Here is a 20,286-nt window from a genome sequence, read left to right on the forward strand (position 1 = left end):
GAAGGCAATGTTTCTACGGACAGTATTAAAAGAAGGACATGAACTCGTATTTGATTGGTCTGTGTCATTCTTGTTGATTTCGAATTTTTGTAGAGATGTAATAACAAACACTTTACGTTTGTAATGTTGTTTTAATTCAGAGATTGCAGTGATATGTTACATGTAGAGCCGATAACGTTTAATCTTAGTTCTGTGCTGAACAAAACAAGATGACCTCTTATCGTAGCTAACTTGTAAGCACACAATGTTTACGAAGATAACTTCGAATGCTAAGTTAGGTATTTAGCTAATTTAAAAATACCGTTGAATTAAGTTTGTGTGCTCCAACCAATGACTCCACTTGCAACCATTGGCTCCAGCGTAAATACTCTGATCAGGGGAAGATTGCACTATGATTAACAACACAGAAATTGTTGTCAAACGTGGATCCGTAAGAAAGAGGTCGAGGGATGGTTCAAGGAGTAGTCTTACTCCTGCTAGGAAAAAAACGACTTCTACCACTGATGGACAGAGTCTGCTCACTGCTACCAAGACAGAACAATTTCTCGAAATAACACCTGAAGGGAATGCACCGGAGGTAAGTTCTTCATTGTAAACTTATTGCAGCATTTGTTGTTCTCCACCAGTGACTTTAGAATGTAGTGTTTTACAGTCATAGCTGATCAGCACTGCGAACTGGTTGTCTGGTAGGGTTACTTGAAAGGAAATATGTTCCACAGTTGCATAATTGGAAAGATCAAACATATTTCTCATTCATCACATCTTTTAGTATTGCAGTGACAATGATGATCTGTTTGACGGATACGACAGCATCCTTGGAGACTCTTCTTTTATGGCCAAGCTAGATGATGCAGAACATAACGTGACCCAGCATAAGGAAGTCTGTGCAAGACAAAGAAATGAAAACTCTGATGTTAATTACACACATTTAAAAACTACAGCCAGTACAAATGGCCAAGGATTCACAGACTCGCTCCTAGCAATCTGTTTAAAGGATGACTCCTTTCAAGATATTCCTAGCTCACAGGGAGAATTCCAGGAAAAGGTGCATGAGCCGTCAGATGGTGGGCACACCTCCACACCCCTTGGGAAAAACTTAAGGGAAGACCATAATCCTGATGCCATGAACAAAACAGAGGGTACACGACCCGGTCCCAAGGCCAGGAGGAGTATATCAAACACTTTGAAAAGAGCCATGCTTGGAAATGCCGCCACAGTTGTTTCCTCCAGTGTTGTAAAAACAGCTCAGCAGCAGAAGGACATTCTGGTGACTGAGGAGATAAACATCGCCATGCAGACCATACAGTCCATTTCAATGGAAACGGACATCGGACCATTCTTTGGCCTCCCCTCAAAAGTGAAAGACCTCATCAACAGACTGAAGGGCATTCCGGATTTATATGGTAAACAAAACATTCCATAGTATACAGCATAGAGATTTCCTGTTTTGGCCACGTTCCTATTATGTATTTCAACAGTTTCTACCATTACAGCACTAACTGTAGGACATCTGTGGTCTTGGTTTTTCTGTTTTAGATTGGCAGAAGACGTGTTTGACATTGGAGAGTGTTCAACAGAGAAGGAATCTGATCTACTCCCTGCCCACCAGTGGTGGGAAAACACTAGTGGCTGAAATCCTCATTCTCAAGGAGATCCTGTGTAGGAAAAAGGATGCCCTACTCATTCTGCCATACGTATCATTGGTGCAGGAGAAAGTATGTGAATATTAACTCCCTGTCCTAAAGTTTGATTTAGTTGAACAATACACATCTGAAGGTGATATCTTAGGCATAATTCTGTGTTTCTTCTTTACCTATTAATTGAATGTGTGTACTATTATAGATAATTTTGATTTTGTTTTCTGTATTGCTTCAGTCTTACAATGCCTGGCAACTTTTCCACTTGTCCACTTTCTGTTCATAGGTGCGAGGGCTAGCTAGCTTTGGTGTGGAGTTAGACTTCCTAGTAGAAGAATATGCTGGGAGCAAGGGCAAGTTCCCGCCTATCAAGAGAAGGCAGAAAAATTCTCTGTACATCACAACTATAGAGAAAGGCCACAGCCTGGTCAACTCCTTGATTGATACCAGTCGACTGGATAATATTGGTCTGGTGGTGGTGGATGAGGTAAGAACATGCTGAAGACATTGGCCGTGTTTCCCAGATTCGTTAAGAAGCTCTTAAGTGCTTAGAACGTTCTTAGAGCGCTCCTAAGAAGTTCTTAGCACTTAAGAGCTTCTTAACAAATCTGGGAAACCTGGCCATTGTGTGAATAAATATGCAGTCAATTTTGTATCAATTGTGTTGGCTACAATCTCAAATCTTTTGGTTTATTTCAAGCTTCACATGCTCGGGGATGGAAGTAGAGGAGGAATACTTGAGATGACTTTGGCCAAAGTTTTACATGTGAGCAGTAAGTAGTTACCACAACAGGTATCCTTTAAAAACATGTGATGTTGAAATGATACTAGTACCCCATCATAAGTAATAACAATGGAATATTTGTGCAGAATCAACGCAAATCATTGGAATGAGTGCCACACTTGGGAATGTTGGTGACTTGCAGAAGTTCCTAAAGGCAGAAAACTACAGTAATGATTTCAGGCCGGTATGTGTTTTAGGATGATGTGTACTCACATGGTATATCATGGCGTACTGTATATGTGTTATTGTATATCTTGCTTCTCTGCATGTTCATTGTTAAATAGAGCCTTCATAAATTACTCTTGTTTTCAGGTCCAGTTAAAAGAATACGTGAAGTTGAATGACTCTATATATGAGGTTGATCCCAAAGAAGAGCAATGTCTTAAGTTTTCACGGCTTTTGAATTATAAGGTATGTTTTAGTATCTCTGGGTTGTGCCAGTTGTAAAATGTCACCATAATCTGCAAGTACCTGAGTACCTTATGGTCATTTGTGAAATATAACTCTTTGGTGTATACCTGAATAGCAATTCATCATTTCCTAAAACGATTCCCTTCTGTTTTGAAAGTATTCCAGTAGCTTGAAGAAAATGGATCCGGACCATATTGTTGCCTTGGTTACGGAGGTGATTCCATCGCAGTCCTGTTTGGTGTTCTGTGCAACTAAAAAGAACTGCGAGAACGTGGCTGGAATGATCTGCAAGTACTTGGCACGGTTAGTTGGCAAGACAGTGGAATTCAAGCAAAGAAAGTGGAAATGGGAAAACTTGACTTAAGTAAATTATATTGAATATGTATCATGTAATATCTGTTTTTCAGTCTATATTAATCAGGGTCTAATTTACCATGCATACATTTTGAAAAATACAGTACATACACATGATATATTGTTTCCTCCATAGAAATTTCTTGCAGCACAAGGAGGCAGAGAAAGCCACTCTCCTGAAGGAGCTGAAAGACTGTGGGAACGGGGCACTGTGTCCCGTGCTGAAGAAAACGGTGCCCTACGGCCTGGCCTACCACCACAGCGGCCTGACCAGTGACGAGCGCAGGCTGGTGGAGGAGGCCTACTCGGCCGGGACGCTCTGCCTCCTCACCTGCACCTCCACGCTGGCCGCCGGCGTCAACCTCCCAGCCCGCAGGTCAGCTGGTGCCTCAGCACTACAAAAGAGAGACTGTCTTGTTGTGTCTGTCTGCCCTGCTGGGCATGCTTAGTGAATTTGGTGAAACATGATTGAACTGTTAAGACGCAGATTTGTGAGGGTGTCTTTTCATTGTAAGAATGTGTCAAGTGACCCCTTTCATTTATATAGCATGTTAATATCTTGAGCTCTCCCAAAGCATAGTTCATGTTCAATAGACTATATTATTTTTAAGTATATGCTGCTGAGAAATTAAAGCAGGGGGACTTTATATGTATGTACTGTATTATACAAAGATATGCATTGTACATCATGTCATGTTGTGGCTTGACTGTGATTTGGCAAGTGTGTGTGTATGTGTGTGTGTGTGTGTGTGTGTGTGTGTTTGTGTGTGTGTTAGTGTTTTGTGAATGACCTTTATTGAGAGTCATGAGTTGTCCCATGTGTAACAGGGTGATCCTGCGCTCGCCCTACATAGCCATGGACTTTCTGAGGAGGAGTCAGTACAAACAGATGGTGGGCCGAGCGGGGCGAGCTGGCATCGACTCCATGGGAGAGAGCATCCTGGTCCTGCAGGAGAAGGACAAGATCATGGTAAAAGCAGCCAGCAGTCTGGATGCAACAGCTCTGTTTTATTGATGACTTTCGGCCATGAACGAAAATGAGTAGAAATTTGTATTCTTGTGAAGCTTTATTTTTCAGCCATGTGATAGTTTTATATACAGGGTTGAGATGGTATTTCCTGCTTGGCCTTAAGCCTGTCGCACCTCCTCCAGTGCACTTTGGGTCAGATGAAGGGTCGTCAGCTGTTACCACCTTTCACTGATGTTTGATAAGAATTATGTAACTGGTGTGCTAAATAAAACATTGAGAAAACTTTCTACATATACACTACTCACAGAAAGTCAGGGATATTCGGCTTTCAAATTTCAGGATGAACCCAAAAATCCACTATAACCTTAATGTGATCTGTAAACTTTTGAATGTGCAACAGTTCAGTGTTTCAGTATTTTCTGTACTGTTTTCTGTACTGTTCTGTACTACTTTCTAAACTGCAACAATAGATTTCACCCAAAAGCCAGACATTCCTTACTTTTTGAGAGTAGTGTATGTTTGCATTTCAACATGTAGTTGATGCTTTGTTGAAGTGTTTTGTTGCTACAGTGGAGGTAAACGCCTCAGTCGTATTTGAATCCATCTCACTAGAACCTTGCGTGAGTTACTGTTACTGTTGCTGTCTTCATCAGAATGACTTTCTGTGTCTTCCTAGGCTGAAAAACTGCTGTCTGCTCCGATGGAAAAGTGCTACAGCAACCTCCTCCATGATGGTGGCAAAGGACTCCTCAGTCTCATTTTGTCCCTCGTTGGATTGAATGTAAGTTCGCTGCACACACTGACACAATGTGACAGGCCAGTTCTGTAAATGCATAGAGCTGTGAAGACCTGAAATAAAATTACATTTTCAAATCAAATATCAATCAAACAACTTTATATGACGTGACTTGAAACATGTTTAATATCTTTTATAATTTCCCGTGCATATGTTGTTTGTGTGCAGAAATGTAATCTTATCAACCCTGTTAATCCTCTTTTGGTTGTGATCGCTCACTTTGTTCGTAAATTCTACAACCACTTTTCCATGTTCTTTTGGCTCTACCAGGTAGCACAGACTCTGGATCAGATCAGGAATTTCCTGTCTGGGATGCTGCTGGGCGTGCAGCAGGCTGATGTCTGTCCTGAGCGCAGCTTGTCAGAGATGGCGGCCCAATCAGTGGAAGCTCTCATGGAGAAAGCCCTCATCACCTCCTCTCCAGACCACCCTGACGGCTCTGTTCTAGTCATTACCAAACTCGGACGGGCGAGCTTTAAAGGTGTGTTCTCGGTCCATGCATACCTGCAAAGAGCATCTGAGCCTCTGCATGCTAATGTTGACTGGTGCAGTTGGCATTTTTCTTCTTAGCTAATCAATGCATGTAATATGCATGCAATAAGTACCGTATGTGACGATGGGAGACCTGTTGAACAGGGAAAACCCCACAATATACAGTACTTGTCCATGTTTTGCATCTTTACTTTGTTTCATGCCTTTTTGATGTTACATTCTATTTGGACTTGGAAAATCTGACCTAGTGAAAATGAAAAAAAAAAAAAAAAAAAAAATCGTTCTTGAAAAAGAAATGAAAAGAAATAAACTGTCACGATGCCATCAGAACATTATCATCATTGCTGCTACCCGGAAAATACCTCTATCTTATTGATGAGACACGAAGCATCTTATTACCTAGCAAGTGCACTGCATAGCTCACACCACATGGGGGCAGTACTGCAGCTGTCTACCTATGTCTACCCATCAACTCCACACACTGAATGCCCTGGTTGTGTTTTTGCCTACAGGCTCAGTGGATCTGGCCTACAGCGATGTCCTGTACAGAGACCTGTCAAAGGGCCTGGAAGGGCTACTGCTCAACAGCTTCCTGCATTTAGTGTATTTGGTGACCCCGTACGACATGGTCTCCCAGTGCAAGCCTGACTGGATGATCTACTTCCGACAGGTGAGGTGGGCTTTAGTCCAGCCCAGAGCAGATGTTAAGTCCTATGAGCAGAAATGATGTATGTTCTTACAAGGATGCATCGCACATGCTAACGCTCGAGTCAACAATATACAGGTGCATCTCAGAAAATTTGAATATTGTGGAAACATCCATTGCCCTGGATAAAGAGTTCATCATACATTAAAGGTGCACTATGAGATCCTGAATGTTACTTCTGTTGACGTTCCACGTAAACAAATGAAGCACTACTTTCCAATGCATGCTACTAAATCAAGTACTCACTGCCCCCAACTAATATGTGCAGGCTCACTAACCCCCGACCCCTTCCCTAAACATCTTGTTGGTGTTTGGCTGAAATATGGTTTGTTATGTTTTGGTACACATCCTGTGCCCTAGTGTTTGTTTCACGTTTTACAGCCCCTGTGTTGTCGCCAGAGACCGGATTTTTTCGCAATGTATTCAGGGAGCAGGCAGCAAGCTGATCAGAGGGAGATGGCTATGATTTGAGACAAGAATTAAATTGCTCTAAAAATCATGCAAGATCTCATAGTGCACCTTTAATCATCAAGATTAGAATAATCAAGATAAAAAAGGCTTGACATATTTGACTTCATCTGTAATGATATGTAACTTTTCCAATATTAATTTTATTTTTAGATGTACCTGTATTTTATATATTCAAACTTGTCCTCTGGCTTGTTTCTCTGTAACACATCTAGTGTCTCGTTCTCTGTCTATACTCACTGATGTGCCTGGCATATGGCAGAATTCCTTTCCTCTGCACTTGCTCTCCATCTCATAGCCTTCAGTTAATAGGAAGGTGGCAGTAACTTTTGCCAATTTGTTCTTCATCGTCCCACTCTCAGTTCACGCTGTTGACTCCACCGGAGCAAAAGATCTGTGCCGCGGTGGGAGTGCCGGAGAGCTTTGTGGCGAGGAAGGCGGCAGGCCAGAGCGTAAAGAAGGTAAGTGTCTGTGATTCTTTTTCCAATCTAGAATTACTATCAAAAGCTATGAAGTTTCCATCTATGGGGCTTCTCATCCGAATGGAGGCAGGAAGGAGAGGGCTTCTAATTTGCTGTTCCTCACATTAAAATCCTTTTCCCCACTCACTGATGTCCAATACACTTTGGAGGATTACTGCGAGTCTAGTCTCTGTTCCTGTATCACACAATGAGAAGTGAGGAAGTAATTTCTCACAAAATTGACACTCAGGTGCTATTTTGGATCATTGATTGCAGTTAACTACAATAGTGTTCTAAGGTCGGTAAGGTCAGATATGTCGGTTAACTTCTATTGCAGGCAAAATGACCGCGTGGTCTGGAACTAGGATATTGAGCTACCTGAGTGATGTGATTAATTGTTCATCCTCTGTCACTCGTTCTATCCTTTCCTTTTTTATTTGTTTTTCATCTCTCTTCGTTTCTCTTTTCTCTCTCTCTCCCTCTCCCTCTACCCCCCTCAGTCTCAGTCTGTGGACACAGAGGTGGCCAGTCGTCTGTATCTGGCCCTGGTGCTGCAAGCTCTGCTGAAGGAGACCGATCTGTGGAGTGTGGCGGAGCGCTTCCAGCTGACCCGCGGCTTTGTGCAGACACTCCTCAGTTCCTCCTCAGCCTTCTGCTCCTGTGTGCTCCACTTTGCTGAGGTCAGCTCACGCCTCTGACACCCATCCACACTAACCATTACAGCACAACCTGCTCGCACTTAATGTAACACAACTCATTAATTTCACCTTTTCCTCAATTTTCAAGACCTAGTATAGCAGTGTGTAACTTTGTTGCTCCGGCGTCAATATAACCCTTGATGCACGGGATGCCCCCTTAGCACTACCGTAATTTCCCGACTACTAGCCGCGGCTTACACATTGATTTTGCAAAAATTCTTCCGCTATGAGGTTGATGCACAGGGACAGTTCATTTGGTATTAATAAGGTTTTGTGTCTTTTAACTTGCATAAATTTGACTGTCCTGCGGGCGGCATATACACAATGCGACTAATACACAGAAAATTACTGTAAATGGGCTCCCACTTCCATGTACTGTATCTCTGTTCTGTTTACGTGAGGAAGGTTTCAGTGTGTGTGCATGTGTGCGTCCACACCTGACCTGTTTGTGTTTGTGTGTCCCTGGTCAGGAGCTGGAGGAGTTCTGGCCCTTTAAGGCTCTCCTGCTCGAGCTGACCCGTAGACTCACCTACTGCGTGCAGACCGAACTCATCCCCCTGATGGAAGTGGTGGGGGTCATGGAGGTCAGAGTTCAGAGTTCAACCCCTGCACCTATCTCCCTATTTGCATCTCTATATCAACATTATATCCACAGCTGTCATATGTCATCATCTTTTATTCTTCTGTATTGGCGATTGCTCAAGGTCATAAACTAGCTTAGTATGACCATGTTGTAGTTCACCAATCTATATGAAACATTCTCAGCTGTACTGACTACAGTTAGCCTCTCATGAAGGCCAGAGAGAAATTGTATATACCTGACTTCTTGAGATGGTTATACAATACATATATGGATATATACAGTATATACATATATAATCAACTCTTGTCCATATGAGTTTGTCAGCGTCTGCATTCAGATGTGGCTGGGAAACACTCACTGTGGGCAGACCTGAGAGATTCTGAAGCTCAAGACATTCCTGGAGAAACCAAATTGAGTTAACCCATTTGACACACCTAATGGGCTCTAATGGGAGTGGGACTGCTGCTGATGTCCAGCGTCTGTAGGCAGTTGGGGAACTCATGAGGTGTGTGTGTGTGTGTGTGTCTTCACCAGGCTCGGGCCAAGCAGCTGTACAACGCCGGTTACAAGACACTGGCTCACCTCGCCAATGCAGACCCCAAGGATCTGGTCAAGTCAGTGGAGAACTTGTCCAAACGGCAGGCCAATCAAATAGTGGCCTCAGCAAAAGTTAGTGAATTTGAATTGAACAGATGTAAAAAAGATTGATGGATAAATGTGTTTTTGAGTCTACATAAGTGTGGATTGTTTAATGGACTGGCAACATATTAGACTACCCTCTACTTGAGTGATGTATTCCTTTTGATATGCGTGCTTTGTTTTAAATAGATATTTGTTGTTCATTTGTAGATGCTGATCCAGGAAAAGGCAGAGGCCTTGCAAGAGGAGGTGGATGACTTGTTGACAAAGCCTATTGATCTCCCCTCAGTAGGGAGCTAGATAAGAAAATATAGATATACATATGTATAGGTCTAAATGTATATAAAGCGGTGTTTTGTGTCACTGTTAATTTATGATTAAGAAAACAATTATTAAGATTTGTATTATCTGTTACTGTACATTTTGTTTATATGTAATGCCTCAAACAGCTAAAATAAAACAGGACAAACTTCACTCTATGTTCTTGTTTCTGTGACTTCATTAAACATTATTTAAATAAATAAACATGGTATTAAACCGTCTGCGTTGAATTCAGTGTGTATATTATTATTTCCCCATTGCACGGACTTAGTTTTTTTTTTTTACTGCGAGCGTGCACAGCTGGTGGGATTGGCCCGTTGATGTCCACTTCCCTGTCCTATAGCGTCACACGCTCCACCCATGCTTTTTTGTTTGCGCTCTCAGTCGGGCAGGTAGTGTTCTTACTGAAAGACACAAAACAGAATATTCTCATGGCGCTCGCACGAAATTCATTCAGCTTCAGGACGACAGTGAATACGTTTTAACCCAAATTCTTTGCGACTGAGTAGGGGACATGAGCGCATCATCAGCGAAGAAGAAAAATACAAGCCATAAGACGTGAAAAGACAAATTCTCGACATGGGTATGAATGCGTTTGTGAGATTCACGGCTGCCTGGTTCTTTCTCGTTTTCAATGGGCCTTACGTTCGACCAGATTTGTTTGTAAAGTTTGATTCGGGAGCAGTGCATGTAGACGTGGACCTTAACCGTGTGGTCAAGAGGGTAAATGAGCGTTTTCTCTCTGTTGCCATCGACGCGAGTCTGGTCGCCGAGGAGAAGTTCATGTATCTCCTAGCGTAAGTATTGGTGCTTTCTGAACAGGACCTGCTCAAACATTCCCTCTGCTAATTATCTCATGCCAATAGCATTGTGTTCCTGATAGTGTATGTCTGATGATAAACAGCCAAAGGATGTGCCACAGACTATGCGTTCTGTGACATTCCATTGAACAAGAGAAAAAGCCTATTGTTGTGTTTTTCTTAGATCTCCCAAGCTGAAAACGTTATCAAGTGCCCTGAGCCCTGGCTTTCTGCGATTTGGAGGGACCAAACAAGATTTTATGAAATTCAACCCCCGCAGTTACCATCTGCAACATCCAAACTCGCATCCTTTTGTTGGTGAGTTTTTGTTTACAGAGACACAGAGGCCACATTTAGAGTCGGAGGTCACCAGTCACTCTCTTCTTTTTCCCCCCCATTTTATTTTTAAAGTATGTGTGATCTGGTTCATTACACACCACTGTCCTGCGGTGTTGGATGAGGTTGTGTGGTGGTCACGTGACCTCCTCGGCATGATTCCTGTTTTGAGTTGATGAGCAAACAGTCAGTTGATTCATCTGTGGTCCAGAGTAGCCAAAGCCTGAAGCTCAATGGCGTGTGTTGTAGTCAGAATTGGGATCTGAAATTAAAACAGGATGGTCTCCTATTGCCAAACTCAAACTTAATCTGAATAGCCTAGATGTGTATGTAGGCATAGATAGCTTACCTTCAAACTGTTCAAAGACAAAAGTGTGGGCTTGAATGCAGCCTATATTCATGCCTTACATATTTTCAGAGAGACTGGAAGATGTCATATTTTTTATACTGAGAAGCAACATGTTCATGGACCATGAACAGAATGAATACATTTTTTTAATCGATCAAAACGGTATCCATTTTGATGCCCTCATTATGACCGCCGCTAGCGTAGCTAGCGAAGCGGTCATATAGTTGTTGTCAAAGTTTTTTTTTTTTTTTTATTCTTTTTTTCCCGTCATTTTTCGTCAACGATTCCCGGGACACCGTAACACCGGAGCGCATGAAACTTGGTGGGCATGTAGCCCCAGTAGAGTTCTATGGAAAATTTTCGTTTCGTCCCCGGGGGTCACTCCACCCCCGCGCTGCCCCCGCCCGAAGCCCAAAAATGACAGTTTTTCCTACATAACTACCTGAACCGTGGCACCGAGGATGACAAAATGTTTATGGTATGTTGTTCTCTAGAGCTTGCATCAACTTAGCTTATAACCAGTCATTTGTGATTTGCCCCCCCATCGTAAAAATTGAAAATGCAATGTAATATTGCTTTAATTGCCCATATCTTCAGATGAGATGTTATGAACTGCACCAAATTTCATGTGTATGATTAACCTGACACCCTCTGGGAGTAAGCCAAGTTTTGTGGAATTTCATCCATGGGGGGCTATAAAATAAATGGATTTATGTGTACATTCAGGACTGTATACCCATCGGCCAGTAGATGGTGGTATTATCTGGAGTCTAAATCCCCCCCTGGGGATTTCAAAAACTGTTCCAAACATCTCAATCTCTGCTAGTTTTTGTCCTAGAAACATATAAGTGACACCATTAGAAACCTTTAATCAACTAGTTTCCAAATATGTTTTAAAAGAGAATGGTTGCTCTGGGTGCAACAAACATGCAGGAACACACACACACACACACACACACATAAATACACACACACACACACACACATACCTACACACACACGCACCACTACATACACACATGTGCATAAAACATTATACAAACACATGCACAAACACGCCCACACGCATGCACACATACACCCTTACACACACACACACACACACCTACACACACACACACACACACATGCACACACACATCTTTGAGTACATTTTGTGAGACCACCGGAGCTGAGAAGTGAGTGTGTGTGTGATGTACTATAGTGTGTGGGTGCGTTTCTGTGTGCCCATCTGTGTGTTTGCATGTGTGTATATGTGTGTATGTGCATGTTCTGTGTGTGTTCTCTTTCTTTCTCTCTCTCTCTCTCTCTCTGTGTCTGTGTTATCTGTGTGTATTCTGTGTGTGTTCTCTCTTTCTCTCTCTCTCTCTCTCTGGGTGTGCCTGTGTGTGTGTGTTTGTGTGTGTGTGTGTGTGTGTGTGTGTGTGTGTGTGTGCGAGTGTGTGTGTGTGAGTGTGTGCCTGTGTATGTGTGTTTGTGTGTGTGTGTGTGTGCACACGCGCGCATGTGAGTGTGTGTGTGTGTGTGTGTTATCTGATATTGGAGTGACAGTGACGGCAGAGAACACAGTGAACATATACTCAGAGACACATTAAACACACACACAAGCAGACACACACTCACACTAGACAGAGAAGCACTCATACACAAAAGCAAGCGCACACATGCACACACTCATTTACATACATAAAAGTTGCAGTAGGGATGGAGTAGGCGATGGAAACACAAGCGTGATTGATATTTGCGGAGAGAATGTGCAGGACTGAGCGGCGGTCATATTGTGTATCGCTTTGCGGTACATCTAGTTTGAGATCAAATCATGCCTTTCTGCGCCAGATAATCGACTAAGATGTTTCCTTTTTATATGAACAGGGGATACATGCAAGAGATTGGAACTTCCTCCGTTGTTGGAGGAGAACCTGAAGAAAGAGTGGGCACTGCAGTCACTTGTTTTGCAACAAGAGGAGCGGAAGGGAAAGTACAACAAAGTCGGGTTTACTGGTGGGTGTCTTTCTCATTCCCTTACATAAGAGTATTTAAATGATACTAGCCTATACCCCTTATAATTAAATATCTGAGTATTTGATACCGTTATACTCCGTTAGTGTGAGATTGACATGAGAACAAGTGCATCCCTAGTGAAGATCAGATACACACAGTCTCAGATGTAGTAGGAGTGCTGAAGTGTGAAGAAGATATGGAACTGCCAAAACCCAATTGACTCGTTAGACTGGTTGTCAATCATAGTACAAAAACATGCTGGGTGTTTGAATCTACATTCTCTGAAAGTGTTCTACACCTCCAGGAATGCATGTCTTATCCTTAGTTTTAGTGAGAGGGTATGTGGTTGGCTTTGCTGGCATGTTTTTCTAACGGTTCAGAAGTATCTAGAAACTCCATTCAGAGTTATGGAGTAGGCCTACAGATATCAATCTCATATCGTATTTCCTTCCAGGTTATTCCAAAGTGCAAGTAAATGATCTACAGTAGCTTTGATTATCAACATCATATGTCATTGTTTTGCACAGAGTATGCTGTAGATTTGCTCTACTCCTTTGCCAACTGCACCGGCTTGGACCTCATCTTTGGCCTCAATGCTCTGCTAAGGACCAAAGGAAACTCCTGGAACAGTCACAATGCCCAGATGCTGCTGGACTACTGTGAATCAAGACAGTATAGCATGTCTTGGGAATTGGGCAACGGTATGATTTGATCCCGCATCCTCGCCTCATTTACAAAGTATGATTGTCTTAGACAAGGCTATATGTTTATGTATAGAACATACACATACACCCACACACATATATATATATATACTGTGTATATATATATATATACAGTATATATATCAGAACGTTTATGAGAGAGAGATTAACCCAGGAGTCTTTTCCTTTCCTAGAGCCCAACAGCTATCAAAAGAAGGCAGGCTTCAGGGTTGATGGCTACCAGCTGGGTGAGGACTTTGTCCATCTCCGTAGGATTCTGAGCGAGTCCAAACTGTACAAGTCCTCAGGGCTTTACGGACCTGATATCAGCCAGCCCAGAGACCACCGCCGGGATCTGCTGGAGGGGTGCGTGTTCCACAGTCAATGTTTTCACCCCAATGCTTAGCTTCCACTTCTTTAAAACGCTATGTAGAATTATGGTGAAGGCCCAAATTTCAGCTGGAGGTTATGCCCAAGGGATTGAACCCATTTCAAAGTACTTTTTTTGAGTGACTTAAACACTGTTTGCAAAGCAGGAGTGAATGATGAGATACAATTTTAGTCAGTCAATGAGCGCATTTACATGCACACTAAAAAAATATATTACACGCAATGATTGTGTAACTGGAATAATCTGTTTAAGGTGTATATGTCTTGACGTAATCAGAGTATTGACAGAGACCTAGGTGTGTTAAGCCAATTTTTCATAAAACCGATAACGGCAGTAAACGGATAATGAATATCAGTTTATTCTGTTTCGATGAATTACCAGATACATAACTGCAAAAACCCGATAATAACTTTTTTTTTTTTTTGTGTGTGTGCATGTAACACGCTCAGTGTAAGAGAATAGAGGGGGTCAGTTAAGAGATTACCTCAATAATAAGCTTCAAAGTCACAATGTTTTACCCTTTCAGGTTTCTGGAAAGTGGAGCAGAGGCAATCAACGCATGTACCTGGCATCAGTAAGTTTGCTTCTCTCATTCTTTCTCTTTTATGGTTCTCTTGCCTTCCTCCTTGTCACTTCTTCTTTATCTTCTTTATATTCTTTCTCTCTCACACACTGTATTTCCTGCTCGCACTCTTAGTTTTTGTTTCTCTTTGTCATTCTTTGTCACTTGCTCATTTCACTCTTCAGGGGTCATTCGTCTCCCCTCTTTCGCTTTCTCTAGCTCCTCCTCTCACCTTTGCCCTCTGTCTCTCTCTCAGCACACAGTGTTCTGTGGTCATACCATGCATTCCCATACACAAACCAAAACCAGACACTGTGTCAGGACTGTGTGTCTGAAAAGGGTAGCACATGGACTGTCCAAGAAAGGAGAGTCAAAACTTACTGAAAACATACTCTTAAAAACACATGGCCGTGTTGGTGTTGCTACCACAAGATATACTTCCCCCTGCAATCCCCAAAAGCAAAAGAAATGTAACAGTGTTTTGTGATTTTGACTGTTTTTCTCTCTCTTTAGTTACTACGTCAATGGTAGAGATACTTCACTGGAGGATTTTCTGGATCCTGATGTGCTTGATACACTAGCCACAAAAATACATGAAGTGCTTGAGGTAAAATAGAACACTTCCCAAGTTTAGTTGTTTACTTTGGTTATATTGCCAAATGCACCGGTGTGATAAGGCCGGATATAGACCAGCCATTGTACACACACACACACACACACACACACACACACACACACATGTGCCTACGCCTGTCAAGAAACACCCATATACATATTCAAGACAACCAGTCTAACTACTCTGTGTTCCCATTCTGCCTTTTGTTGTAGCTGGTATACAAACAAAGAAGAGGTGATTTTGTCATTTATATTAATCATTTAATCATCATTTATTTATTGTGTTAATGAAATTGTGTTTACAGACTATAGATCTGGTTTCCCCTGGAAAGAAAGTTTGGCTCGGAGAGACCAGTTCGGCATATGGCGGCGGTGCGTTGGGATTATCAGACACATTTGCTGCTGGCTTCATGTGAGTGCACCATGGGATTTTGTTTCAAATTTGCCTCTACATTCACAGTATTTGCCTGTGTCACATTTCACATTTTACCTAGTACTACCAGACTGACCAATTATTTTATTTTATGCTACCAATTATGCTAAACCTCCTCAGAACATTCTCGCTGATTATTCCATTCCCATAGTCTACACAATTAGAGTGTTCTTTTCTGAACACTGATGATATCAGTTCTGTTCCCTTGCAGGTGGCTAGATAAACTTGGCCTTAGTGCAAAACTGGGATTGGATGTTCTCGTCAGACAAGTTCTCATTGGCTCAGGAACCTATCACCTGGTGGATGACAACCTGGATCCTCTTCCAGTATGTCTTTTGACTTTGATTTAAAACTATATTGGAAACATGGCTTTATCTCCCTTACCTCACTACACACTTCCTCTGCTGTTCTCCCCATCGCGGTCACAGGATTACTGGCTGTCGGTCCTCTATAAGAGGCTAGTTGGCCCTGAGGTGCTGCATGCTACGGTTCTCTCCACTCTTGGGCCCAGACGGCGACTGCGAGTGTACTGCCACTGCACAAATAAAAAAAGGTGCGTCTGCTCATAAACTCAAGAACACTCTTTCGATGAGCCAGTCTATTTAAGTTCCTGTTTTTCATTCCTGTTTTTCATTAAACGTTTGTTAAAACTTGTTATTTTAGCACAAGCTACAAGAGAGGCGCTGTCACCTTGTTTGCCCTGAACCTCAGTAAGAGCACAGCTAAGATCTATCTGCCATCACACCTCGCAAACAGCACAGCCGAGGCCTTTGTGTTGGAGGCCCCCGGGCCTGGAGAACAAGGACTTCTTTCCAGGTACTGTCATTTACTCCAGGGAAGCACAGTGTTACTTTCTAAGACATTAGCACAAATTAGAAATTGAAGTTTTATGTTATTGACTTGCAGAGTAACTATTCAACATTCTGCCTTATTTGCTGACAGTTTCCTAAATTGCAAGCCAGTGCGTCAATTTTTTAAATGTAGTAAACCCAATTTGTAGTCCTCGTTGGACAATTAGCATGATGGTAGATGAAATATCATGGTTTTTCAAAACAGAAAATGCATCCCAAATCTTTTGTGTCTTAAATGTAATTTTGACCTCACCATCTTTGTGCCGTTAAGCAATTAACTTTTCTTTTTTTCGTTAAGATTTGAAGGGATAAATAATCAATCTTACCCCTAGTGTGTGTGTGTGTGTGTGTGTGTGTGTGTGTGTACACACATTGCCTATCAGGATTATTAAAACTGTGTTTTGCTCTCTTGTCTCCTGTGCGCCTGCTATATGATGATGTTCAGGTCAGTGAAGCTAAATGGCTTGGTGCTGAAGATGGTGGATGACCAAACACTGCCCTCACTCAAGGGCGTCCCACTTCACGCAGGGGAACCCCTGAGTCTGCCGGGATTCTCGTTTGCCTTCTACGTCCTGACTGAAGCACACGCATCGGCCTGCCAGTGAGCTTTTCTCACTCATACACGATGTGACCAGTACTGTTAACTGTAATTTTACACACTGTGCTCTTAAACAGGGAAAGATATGATGTTTGTCATGCACTGTGAAACTGCCAAAGATCTCAGATTTGTTTGTAATATTGTAAATAATGCATTTTTGTACACATTGCTGATGTGCCAGCCGGATCAGTGTGACATCTCTTCACAATTCTGTCCAAGAGCAGGATTACTGTGTAATAATTATTTTCACTTGCCTCAACTCCTGATCACTCATGCAGGGATGAACATGTTTATATGGGCTGTAAAATATATTAAAAATCCATGCTGTTTTTGTCAGAAATAATTTTACATGTGTCATGTGGAAATTATGCTCTAAAGATGTTTACACTTCCTGCTGTTATATGTCTATAAAAGTGACAATTTCAAAGTGACTTAAAGTGTCTTTTTCACTTAACCTCCATCCATCAGTTCTAACAGGGAAGCTACACCAGGCGTGTAACTGAAGCATTCTGTTCGCAACACACAAAATCCATTTTTTAAGACTGGTCTGTTTTTTTTCTCTCCCCCTTTTCGAATGTACATGCTGCGATCACATCTGGTGTAGCTACTTTCAGTGATCATAGTGGAAGCTAATTGTTGCAGCAGATGCAACACGAACAGAACGCTTCAGTTACATGCCTGGTGTGGCTCCCCTGTGGCACTATATATTTTGATCCAACATCCCCGAGCCCCTAGCTCCTACTTAAAACAAACTTCATTGTACCAATTTACCCGCTCACCAAACAAATATACATATTATTGAGACAAAAGATTTTATTCACAGTTCACAGACAGAATGTATGGTGTGACCCGAGTCACAAGGGATGTCATGTGGGTCTTACTCTTCCTGTTCTTCCCCATGGGTGATTATGTAGCACAAGGATTTATAGTCCAGGTTCCCGGCTGCGTCAATGTTGGATGACTGGAACATTTGCTTCACCTTTCAAGCAGAATTAATTTATCAGCCTCGAGAGATTTATTCACATTTATGCCCACAGAAGAGAAGAAAATGTAGATACTTTACCTCCTCTGCAGAGAATTTGTCTGCTTGTGTCATCAGTATGTGCTGTAACCTGAAAGACAAAGTTAAGAGACCATCAGAAAAAGTAGTGTTACTAAGCTTTGTTATTCCTTGTAGGTTTGTCTTTGGGGGCAAAAAATCTAGGCAGGACTCACTCATCTTTGTGTATGAAACCTTTTGCATTAGGATCAAACATCTTAAAGGCATTCACAATGGTGTCCTCCGGGTCAGTACCTTTAAGCAGAACAATTTCAGTGGTGCTTTGCTTCACACTCATTTTCATACCAGAATTCATTGTTATGTGATGGCACACTGATTCACCCTAATGTACAGCTTACCATGTAATTTCCCCCCAAACAGGTTGAGAAACATTGTGAAGTTGATTGGACCAGTGGCCTCTTTTAGCATTTCCTCCAGCTCCTTATCGACTACATTCAGTTTGCCTGTTGAATAGACATAGCATTATAGTTTTCATCTTTAGATTGTGTGGATATTTTTACATGTTTGCCAGTCACATTATCTCAAACAGAAATAACAATTTAAATGTCAACATAAATATGACCAGCTTGACTCGTGGATGAAATAATACATCCTAAATTAGAATTCAGAACTCACTATGGCATAGTTTCTCAGGATGTACATATAAAAACAATTGTGACCTTTAGGAAACACCTACCAAGAGATGCATATGTGTCTTTTAGATCCTCTTTATCAATGAAGCCATCTCTGTTCTGATCAATAAGTGTGAAGGCCTAAATACAAGAGCAAGAAGAGTAGTGATTAGTTTTCTGTTGATAAGACGTCACAAGATGTCACTTCTATATCCTGTTCTTATCTCAGTAGAGTGGTGTACAATGGGGGGTAAGTGAAGAGAAGTATATAACGTGGTTGGTGTTCATACATGACCTTTCATTCAGACTTTGTCTACACGTACATTTTCAGTTCTGCTTCATTCATAGCTGGATTAACAATGAACTCTGAAGACACAGGTCAGAAACATTTCAGAGCTGTCACCATATTTTGCGAACGGTCCATTGAGAGTCGGGAACTCAGTTTAGAAGGAGGAGTGCTTCTGCTTAAGGTCAGCCCAGTAGAGAGAAATGAGGGACATGAGGGAAAGTGGGTGAAGCAAGAGAATCACAAAGCAAACGCTGAAGATGAGCTAACAGCACCCAGAGGAGTAGACACTGTCATTAGTGCCTCAGCTGTGTTCAGACGTCTATCACTGCACCCCTTCTCCCCCGAGAAAGCAACCTAATTTCACAACATTATCTTCTCTCAAAGTTTCAAGCGCCTATTACCTCCTTGAATTCCTGGATCTGGGTCTGCTCAAACATGGAGAAGACGTTGGAAGAGGCTCTCTGAGCGCGCTTGGCACCGCCCTCCTTCTTCTTGGTCTTCCTGCTGGCCTGAAAGACGAAGGGCATCTGTGAAATTCTTATCTGATAACAAAATCATCTCCTCATCTTGTCTAGCAGTGTTAGAATGTCAGATTCCACAACTTTAGGCTTGATGTACCCATTCAGGTTGCAGTATACAATGACAATACTCTGTAATAATATAGTAATAAATCAAGTTTAGCAATTACAGAGCTTTTTTTTCGGGAGATGGGGGGACTTTCATTGACTTTGTTGACCTGCACCCAATTAGCAGTGAAATGTTTTCAAAATATTTGCACTATCAACACTAGACTCATTACAAAGTCATGTTTAATTGAACTGATTCTATAACATGTGTGCCATTTAAGACTAAACAGCATTTTACTGAACCACATCAACTCAACACTCTACTCAATAAATTGAACAACTATCTTCACACTGCAGGGAAAAGATAGTTGGGAAAACTCACCATCTCTGTCGTGCTGTGATGCTGTGCGTGATCAGAATGTGACTGGTCATCCTGCAGGCAGATGGCTTAAATATGGCAGCTGCCAGTCTCCCGGTGGGGACGAGAGATACCGGCTGGCATGATGGTGGCTCCATAGGGGATCATGCTGATCCGGCTGGAGACTCCCAGGTCTGGTACAAGTATGCCATACAAGGACAGGTTGGTAAGTAAGGGCCAGGGGTCCCTGCTGAGGCCTATGCTGGTAATAAGTGGATACTTTTAAAGAATTACTTTGGTGTGGACATTGGATTAACAGTGATGAACGCATAGTTTAGGTAATCTCTGCTTGCATGACTTTGAGGAGACTAGAAATATCATATAGTCCTTTACACTCAGGCACGGCTTGGGTCATCCACTCTTGTGATTTCACAAATTTTAC

At 42.1% G+C, this 20,286-nt stretch overlaps 3 protein-coding genes across 3 annotated transcripts; 2 read left to right on the plus strand and 1 right to left on the minus strand.

Moving 5' to 3' along the window:
- Window positions 1-77: 77 nt before the first annotated feature.
- On the plus strand, window positions 78-9,422 carry helq (helicase, POLQ like). The gene is made up of 18 exons (XM_062555037.1): window positions 78-577; window positions 770-1,403; window positions 1,537-1,715; window positions 1,924-2,124; window positions 2,338-2,410; window positions 2,508-2,605; window positions 2,734-2,832; window positions 2,990-3,135; window positions 3,323-3,562; window positions 4,015-4,156; window positions 4,833-4,937; window positions 5,223-5,433; window positions 5,957-6,114; window positions 6,981-7,079; window positions 7,580-7,759; window positions 8,248-8,361; window positions 8,895-9,029; window positions 9,210-9,422. Exons 1-18 carry the CDS (start codon window positions 392-394, stop codon window positions 9,297-9,299), a joined length of 3,090 nt encoding a protein of 1,029 aa, XP_062411021.1. The 5' UTR covers window positions 78-391; the 3' UTR covers window positions 9,300-9,422.
- Window positions 9,423-9,706: 284 nt separating this feature from the next.
- Window positions 9,707-17,391, plus strand: hpse (heparanase). Its single transcript, XM_062554928.1, has 12 exons — window positions 9,707-10,117; window positions 10,305-10,438; window positions 12,678-12,806; window positions 13,334-13,507; window positions 13,705-13,876; window positions 14,428-14,475; window positions 14,977-15,070; window positions 15,384-15,490; window positions 15,723-15,837; window positions 15,940-16,064; window positions 16,175-16,327; window positions 16,808-17,391. Exons 1-12 carry the CDS (start codon window positions 9,900-9,902, stop codon window positions 16,965-16,967), a joined length of 1,629 nt encoding a protein of 542 aa, XP_062410912.1. The 5' UTR covers window positions 9,707-9,899; the 3' UTR covers window positions 16,968-17,391.
- Window positions 17,392-17,809: 418 nt separating this feature from the next.
- LOC134100691 (myosin light chain 5-like) lies at window positions 17,810-19,372 on the minus strand. The gene is made up of 6 exons (XM_062554062.1): window positions 19,322-19,372; window positions 18,697-18,772; window positions 18,359-18,463; window positions 18,176-18,254; window positions 18,024-18,072; window positions 17,810-17,939 (listed from the first exon to the last, which is right to left on the minus strand). The coding sequence occupies exons 1-6, from the start codon at window positions 19,355-19,357 to the stop codon at window positions 17,838-17,840; spliced, it is 447 nt and encodes a 148-aa protein (XP_062410046.1). The 5' UTR covers window positions 19,358-19,372; the 3' UTR covers window positions 17,810-17,837.
- Window positions 19,373-20,286: the final 914 nt, after the last annotated feature.

This window comes from Sardina pilchardus, chromosome 14, assembly GCF_963854185.1.
Source record: "Sardina pilchardus chromosome 14, fSarPil1.1, whole genome shotgun sequence".
NCBI lineage: Eukaryota > Metazoa > Chordata > Actinopteri > Clupeiformes > Clupeidae > Sardina > Sardina pilchardus.